General features: G+C 41.7%; 1 protein-coding gene across 1 annotated transcript in view; it reads left to right on the top strand.

The window, feature by feature from the left end:
• ADAMTS5 (ADAM metallopeptidase with thrombospondin type 1 motif 5) overlaps positions 1–7336 on the top strand; it is a gene marked incomplete at its 5' end in the record, with an annotated part of 38688 nt that extends 31352 nt beyond the window's left edge. Inside the window, one exon of the mRNA XM_053969841.1 lies at positions 794–7336. Coding sequence (XP_053825816.1) covers positions 794–1361 — 568 coding nt within the window. The remainder of the gene's footprint in view (positions 1–793) is intronic.
• Between the last annotated feature and the right edge of the window lie 1708 nt (positions 7337–9044).

Raw genomic sequence — 9044 nt, forward strand, 5'->3', positions numbered from 1 at the left:
CTTACAGCTATGTAAAGCCTTTAAATTGTTTTCTATATATCAGTAAAGTTAAAATAACATACTTGAGATAGTGACAAATTCCAGCACACTTGCAGGTTTTGAATGCTTGTCACTTTTGGTAAAAGAGTTTAATCTCCTTTTCTAAATCCCTGTTAAGATAGTTCATAACTAGTAGAGAATTCAGTGGTGGTACAAATGAAGTTTTTGGGTGCCTCCCTTATTAGACACTTGACGATTAATCTTTGGCTTTATAGATTTCAAAGTAAACAAATTTTTTCTTGGTGATCAAGACTATTTTTAAATGTTCCCAAGGTACCTCTACCCAGCTGTTCCTCTGTTCGTGCTTTCCTTAATCATCATTATAGCAAAGCCAGCAAGAAACAGCTGTAACCAATGCATATCTCATTATCTTTTCTTTGGCAGGCAGCGCGTGCATCATATTTCATATCTCCCACCCTTTGCTGAGATCTATAAGCTATCTGTTATTTTTCATTCCTCTGGTATCTGACCCACGGCAAACTGTCCCTAAAGCTAAAGATTAAGCAATCTGCAAGAAGTGCAGTAGAAACTTCTGGTGGAACATGAAGAACAACACAGCAGGCCAAGAGTAGAACCTGGTTAAATTAATCTTAGGGAAAATCCAGGTGACCTGAACTGAAATGAAGCCAGATCTTGTTGTCCATAGCTTGGACTCAAAGATCTGTTCCAGCCTGCTTGATGCTGTGATTCTGTGTCGTGCCAGTGACTTTGTGAGGCGTTGCAGTGAGACCCTTCCTTCTTTCCCTTCCTCCAGCAAGGGCTACACGGACGTGGTGAAGATCCCGGAAGGGGCGACCCACATCAAAGTGCGGCAGTTCAAGAGCAAGGACCAGAGCAGGTTCACGGCCTACCTGGCCCTGAAGAAGAAGAACGGGGAGTACCTGGTCAACGGGAAGTACATGATCTCCACCTCGGAAACCATCATCGACATCAACGGCACCGTCATGAACTACAGCGGCTGGAGCCACAAGGACGACTTCCTGCACGCCATGGGCCACTCGGCCACCAAGGAGATCCTGATCGTGCAGATCCTGGCCACCGACCCCACGCAGCCCGTGGACGTGCGCTACAGCTTCTTCGTGCCAAAGAAACAGGGCCAGCTGGCAAACTCTGTCCCCAGCGGCGGCGGCGGCAAAGCGACGGCGCAGGCCGCGCAGCCCCGCTGGGTGACGGGGCCGTGGCTCTCCTGCTCTCGAACGTGCGACACGGGCTGGCACACCAGGACTGTGCAGTGCAAGGATGGGCACGGGAAACTGGCCAAGGGATGTCTGCTCTCCCAGAGACCCTCAGCGTTCAAACAGTGCTTGCTGAAAAAGTGCTAGCCTGTGGTGGTGAGCTGCTTTCAAAGAGGTTTGAGTAAGCCCTTGTTGGCGTACTGGTGTCAGGTCTGCCCACACAGACAGAAGCAAAGGCTTCAAAGTGCTTGCGTTCAGTCTCTAATTATGGGCAGAATCTGCCTGTTTGGACCAAATGAAGATGTGCACTGCTTTAAGTAAGAGTAGGGTGGTCTTAATATGTCAAAGAAAGTAAGCGTTAAAGTTGTTATAAAAGCCCTCTGTGTCTGCAAAAATGTAGAATAAAATAATGCAAAAGAAGAAAAACTAGTGAATGGAGGATCCTGGGATATTTGAAGGTTTCAGAATCATCTCCCCTTTTTCACCTACCTCTACTACAGTATGTCCTTAGGAAATGTCACATGTCCCCATGATCCCACAGTAGCTTATTTTATACTGTTTTGTAAATATCTTTCAGTTGGTATATCACTTTATATCACTTCCTTCTATTAAAGAAATCAAAAGACAAACTACATAAGCAAAATGATTGACCAAAGTATATCTGCAGCCCTTGTGGACTTGGTCCATCCTTCAGAAAGGGCCACAGATGTTTTACTGGAAAATGAAGAGCTTGCTGCTGGTTTTTAAAAGTGACACCTTTTGGTTTTGACAAAAGGAAATACGTCTTCACAGCAGGAATTTCCTGACAGCATATCATTGATGTCTGACAAATCCTGTGTTTCCACCCCAAAATTTTCAGGAGGAGCCTTGAACCTTGTAGAGCAGGGAACCCCCCATTGCTCCAGCTGCAGGAGGAGTTTGTGTACACTGCGCTTGTGAACCTCCCTGGTTCCAGCTGTGTCACAGCCTGGGCTCCTTGTTGTCACTGAGCAAGAGCTGCTCCTCTCCATGAAACAATGACATACTGTGCTTTGTAGAAAACTAGTTAGAGAACCAAAACTTACAGGTGAGGTAATCAAGTGTCTTCTGACTCAGATGTTCTGAGGCTGTGTTCAGCTGCTTTCTCTGGTATTTTCTCTATGGCTTCCGCCTTGAATTTAACAATGTGTAACGTACCTACATCTTTTCAAGAGGCTCTCAAGGTCAAAAAAACACAGCAAGCAGTTAATATTTTATCACTGTTTTGTCCATCGTGTCTAACTCTGGTATTCATCTTACCAGCAAAAGTTTGTAACTATTTGTCTTTTTTTTTTTTTTTTTTTTTAATTGTTTTTGTGTGTTTTGGGGTTTTTTTTACAGCTATGGAAGGCATTCATGTTTCATATATCTACCACATTTGGGAGGAAGAGGGGTCACTAGGAAGTCAAACCACATCAGGATGTGGAGGACTTGTCCAATATCAATAAAACTGTTTCCACAGCACAGGCAGTAGCTGGTAACAGTTTTCCTTGGCAGCAATTCCTGAATCCTGTTATTGTCTTGTGAAAGTTCTGTGATTGAGGCTGGGCATTTCACCTTGTGCAGGTGGAGGCCTGAGAGCAGCCCTGGTAAAACTGCTCTCTTTAGTATCAGCGGGCTTTGAATTAGACCCTAAGGTGACAGGTACCAAAATAAATGGTAAAAAAAAAAAACCACTGATGAAAGTGGAACCCCATCTTTCACTCCTTTGTTCATCCACACAGGAGAGAAGGATACTGCAGGAGGATTTTCAGACAAGCCTCAGCTGTAAGTCAGTGGTACTTTAGCACTGAAACACCTCGGGCCCGTCTGAAAATCCCAGGCATGAAATCAGCAGGGAAAACTCACTGGAGTGTGGAGCAAGAAGGGCAGGTCTGACTCCGGGCTGACACAAACATGTTTTTGCAACTGTGGCATGTTTGTGTGAACTCTCAAAAATCATGTGATGATTTCAAAACAGCATAGAGTTGCTACATCTACAACTGTGAAATCTGGAGAAGGATCTGGTTTTTACCCTGTTTTAAATAAACAGTACCAAGGGCAGGGCCTCCTCCTCTGTTACATGGATTGCCAACAAATGTTATTAATCAGCTTTCAAAAATGGTGTAGCCTTCTGTTCAGGAGTAGATCCTGTGCAAAACTGTGGATCTTGAGGAATACTCCCCATTTGTTCTTGATCCCAATCTAAGAACTGAGATCAAGGCTCAGATGATTTTCAGAGTGCTGGAAAGTAAACATTTATGCCTCCTCTGCCTGTTAAAATAAGATCACTTTGAAATGCCTTATTTTTCCTTCCAAGTGATCTAATTCTGATGCTTATGTATGTATTACACATGCCCTAGAACCTCTCCAAAAAGTCCATAACAAATAGAAACCATCATGAGAGGAAAAAAATCAGGAGATTGAATGTGTCTCAGCATAGACAACATTTGTCTCAGCATACAGCTGCTGCATTAAGTGCTGTTTGTGTTCTGTCATAATAGAGACAGAATGTGCAAGTATTTGTGTTTGCATCATGGTAATAATGTGTTATATATTCAGCAGGCTGAGTAAAGCTTCTGGATGCTATCTAGGCATGCCATATGCGGGTATAAATTCAGAGCTTCCTTAGACCAGGAGTATCTTTTAAAAATGAAAGAGTTTACTTAGAAATTAACACAAGAGCAAACCACTGCAGTGATTTTCACCAGTGCAGCAATGAAGCAAATTCACACAAGCAAAGATGTGAGGGGGCAAAGGAGACAGACCAAGGCAGGACCTGAAAAATGTAAGATAAAAGGGTAAGCCAACAGTTGCTTTTTCAGGTGTTCCTAAATCAGAGTCCAGTTCCAAACCTTGCCTGTGGCAGTCATGGCTGTCCCATTGGTGCAAGGTCTGTTCTCAGCTGAATCCTGTGTCACTCACACTGTGACATCGTTGTTTACATTTCTGCCCAATGTTGCACAGCTGGATTCATGAAATGCACCGAGGGGATGGAAACCTGGAATTCTGCTCTTGGCACAGCCAGGAACCATCTCAGTGTTAAATTCACTCTGACTTTGGGACATGCTTCCAGTGCCCGTGGGTGAATTTGGATCTCTGAGCATCAGTGGGGTTTCCTTTTCAATTAGGAAAAAACTGGCATCTTTGGTTTGACTGTGTACAAGAAATTAAGTTTAGCTGCCCTCCTGTGGAAACAGTTTTATCACAAGGGGAAGAGGGAATAATCTTGTGGATTAATAACAACTGTTTAAAAGAAAAAAAAAAGCAACATAGCACTGAAAAAAATAAAATAATTTATTGTTTTTACAACTGGTATGTGAACGGATGTAATGAATTTATTTATTCTTATTTAACAAAATACCAATTGTGCAAATTCTATATTTAAAATGTTTTGCTGTCGTCTCTGTCTCTCTTTCTGGCTCTCTTTTAATTTATGCTTCGGGTTTGTGTTGAAAGTACGCCTTGTGAGTTTACATAATATATGGCACTGGTCATTTTTTGTATGATTTTATTTAGAAGACTTTCTGCATGGAACAGGAGTATATGTGTATACACACATGTGTAGATGTATATTCTTTTTCTGCTGCCACCTTTTCCTTTGAGAAGTTGTAGCTTTTTAATTTGATGACACTTCGTGCTCCAAGCTCCTTGTTACACTTCAAAAAGCTCTCAACAAGCAAGTCCCAAAGGTCTGCAGACCAAAAAAAGCCCTGTAGTGGCTCCTGAAGAAGTCAGAAAACAGATTGGTGTCTCAAAGGCACGTGCAGTTCATGCTGGAGGCCTCAGTGATTGACCCCCCAAAGCTGATCCTACCCCTTGCTTAAATTGTAGCAGAATTTCAGTAACTGGGAGTCCTCTCCATGGGAGTAAAGTTCCTCTGAGTTGCCAGCATTCTTCTCTCACGCAGCTTCTTATGTTTAAGTGACAACACTAAAGAGAAAGCTCCTGGGTGTCTCTATAAAATAGCTTGATAAACAAATTATTTGGTTTATGAGGACTGAACCATTTAAAAAGCTGTTTTTTCTATGTTATCACTGTTTATATACATATATAAATATGTATATATGGCTATAAAAAGTCAAAAGCCAGCCTGGAAGGCTTTGCAGTGTTTTACTTAATTGTATTTCAGCTCTTTGCACCACATCAGGCAAAGTTAGATTAAAAAAAAAAACAACAGCAAAGCATGTTTCCATGAGAATAATACCTGTTTTTCTTCCAGTTCAACCAGTGCAGACCTCAAGGGAAGTGGAATTGGGTGCAGTGTGAGGGGAAAACTGTGATGTGGACAAACCTGCAGCTTTTCTGCAGTCAGTTCATTGACCAGCACTAGTGGCTGTGCAAGGGCAGTGCCACAGCCTGCACATGAACAGTTCCACACTGCTGGAAGTCACCTTGCTCCCCAGTGCCCACCTGGGTTAAATTCCAGCTCAGCCTCTCTTCTGGCACCCAGGCACTGCCCAAAGCCAGTCAGCCACGAGGCTTTAAAGGAATTAGGGATGGCCAGTGGGTGAAGCTTCCTCTCTCAAGGCTCAATCCAAAATGCCAGGGATTACAGGCCTGGCCTTTGATGATTTTAAGGGCAGGCTTTGAAGAGATTTTCATCATTAATTGTGGGCTTTCAGCAGTAAGTTCAGGTGAATTTTTCTCATGCCATGCTGTTGTCACTGAGGAAGTGGAGCCTATAGCAAGAGGTAAAACTGAATTCTCTGGGCATAGGCTGGAATTTTCAGGAAAAAAAAAATGTGGTTTGGAGATTTTTTTCCTTTTTTTCATTAAATGATTTGATTTTTATAGAGCTGCCAGAGTGCCTCATTGCATTCATACTTGCCATGTGCAACATTTTCAAGGGTTTTTTCCCTATGGATGCCCTTATACTAACTTGTATAGTAAAGCTAGTTCAATTCTTGTTTCAGACAACATTGCAAATGCAGATACTTCTGGTTCATTACACCCACCAGCAATGTCTCTTAATGTAAGAGAGATTATTGGTGCCTCAGCTGGCACCCCAAAAGGGGCTTTGGGGCTTAGAAGGTTTAACCACAGTCACAAGTTTTCAGTGATAAAATTTGAAAAGCCCTAAACACAGGTGAGTGGTGTAAGAGCAACTCCCCACACCACACCCAACATCCCAACACCATCCCACTGCTGTGCACTCTGTGAGTCACAGGACAAAACTCACAGCATCTTTTGCCCTGGAAGTTGTCTGTGGAGGCTCAGAGCCAGTGTAAGGACAGTAAAATCCTCTCCCCAAACATCAGCCTGGCATAGACCATGTTCAGACACCCGTGGCTAAGTGCAGGTGCATATTTTGTGTGTGTGCTTGTGTATGTGAGTACTTGGGTCTCCCTAACTCCCTCTCACAGGAGGGAGAAAAAGTTACACTGGGTTTAGTAATACCTACATAAATTTAGAGTTACTTCATGGTATCATTTGGCTTTGCTGGAGGTGCTTCAGACTTACACCACTGTGACAGCATAGTTTTTTCTTTATTTATAGTAGCTGGTTTACACAATTTATCATGTGAACTGTGAAATCTGCAAATAGGTTATCTTATGAAACATAATGACAGGCATTGTTAAAATCCCATCAGATACAGGAAATATGCTGAATTAAGTAAGTTGGAGACAGGGTATAATTCTGTAGAGCAATAAATTTAACTTCTATTGCCAGGTCATCTGCTTAGCATCAGATAAGAGAAAATTAAGAAGGTATTGCAGGCAAGACTAAGGGGAAAGCACAAAGTTTGGGTTTGCTTAGTTTACTTCACATGCCTCTTTGTGCACTGTCGGTGTGTCAGCATATTGTGAAAAGTCACCTGGCTGAAGTACCCTTTCAGAAACCAAGTTGTGTCACAAAACCTATTTTTCATCCTAGTCTTTGTCTAATCAGAGGGAATTAATATTTTTAGAGCACCACTGTGTCAGCCAGTTTACATCATAAAAAATATGTTAAGCAAAATATAAATTCATTTGAACTGAACTGTGCAAGGTCCACACTGTACAATGACACACAGAAGGCCAATATTTTGTTTTGTAATCTATTACATATGTATAATTTACCAGTTGTAATCTTAAAACACCTGACTGTGATTTCAGTAAAAGTAATAAATACAACCTGTATCATAGGTCCAAAAGATTTGTTTATCTGGTATATCTGGGGGCCTCTGCTCTTTGTGCCCCACTGCAGGCAGATGAGCATAAAGATCTTGAGCATAAATTTAAGACATAAATATTCGTTCTATATGTGAACACTGCATTTTGGTTGTGGTGGGGTGGAGTTCTGAAGTGTTCTGGGGAGTTGTGAAACACCAGGAGAGTACAGAAGGTGGAGTTTGTTATAAGATTCATAATTATCCATCTAAACCAATCTGAGAGCAGTAAAGACTGCCAGAAGGGATGGTGTTGGTGCACTCTGTGTGCTGAGGTGGTGGCACAGAAATGTGAGAGATTTTTTTGGGAGAAGAGCTGCAGATACTCCAGTGGAAGTGTGGCTCTTCAGAGGCACTATGACAAAGATTTACTTTTCTAATAGACCCTTATAATTCATTTTTCATGCTGATTTCTCGCTTATCCTTTCACATTCCACAACACTAGACTGGGAGCTTTTCTTGTTCCCAAAAATGGTGCTTTCCAAAAAGATATTCTTCCCAAAAGTAAAAGCAAACTCATCCTGTCTAAATCTTACCCCATGTGTGTGCCTGATCTATTGTTTGCTGGCATTTTTATGAATTTGGGATTTTGCCTTTTATTAACTTGGAGGTTTTGCTTTCTTGTATTTTACAAATTGTGAATGAAATTGGGTTTATTTACAGAAATATATATTTATATATGCCTAGGAACAGCTTTTCTTCCTAGGCTGTTAAAAAATGGCAATGCAGCTTTACAGAGCTGTCAGTACCTACAGAGGGGCCCAAGCTCTTTACAAAAAAGTCTTATCACCACAGGGATACATCAGTGCCTCCTCCACAGCTTACTGTGATCATGGCAGGTCCTATCTTCCCAAAATTCCATTTTCATTTCCCACTTCAGAGTTTGCAGTAGCTCAGAGAAAGCCATTACTGGCAAGGGAAATCCATTGGTGTACAAATCAAATGGAGCAGACACAGCATTACAGACTTTCCCAAATGTCCAGCGCTGCCATAATCCCATTACTGTGCAGGGACTGTTCTGTATCAGGAAGATGAACTCATTCTCTCTTAATGCATTTTCCATCTCATCATATTGTGACATTTCACCTCTTCAGAAATCTATAATTACATGTGAGGAGGGAGCTCTTTATTCCCAAGATTCTCAACTTGTAGACCCAAATCTCATTTTTAGGTGGGAATGCAAGATGGATTTGATCCAATTTCAGTATTCTAGCCAAACCAATCCCCTTTTTTTTTTTTTTTTTTTTTTTTTTTTTTTTGTCTTTTTAAGAAAAAAAAAAAATCAGTTTTGGAAACCTCCAGTAATCAAACAAAAAAATGTACAAGTCTTTCCACACTGCTTATGCTGTTACCTCATTCTCCAGTGCTCTGTGAAGTTTAAAGCAATAAATCCATCATACTTAGACCACTCACCATTCTGAGCTGACCCAAGGACAGGGTTGAAGAGTTGGGTCATGGGAAAAATTATTTAACGAAAGCCAAGGAAAGAATACTCTTTTCCACGCTTGGAGGGCCAGGGCGGCAATCTCTTTGCTTTCCCTTGATTTTTCTGGGGAAAAAACCCACATCTAAGTGAAAAGTCACAGATGTTTTCTTAAGCAGCTGCTCAAGAAGGCTTTGTTGTAGCAATCTAAGGCTGAGCTTATTAAAACAGCCATTTTGGCCATTGCCACCGTAGTGAC

Source organism: Vidua macroura, chromosome 2, assembly GCF_024509145.1.
Source record: "Vidua macroura isolate BioBank_ID:100142 chromosome 2, ASM2450914v1, whole genome shotgun sequence".
Lineage (NCBI taxonomy): Eukaryota > Metazoa > Chordata > Aves > Passeriformes > Viduidae > Vidua > Vidua macroura.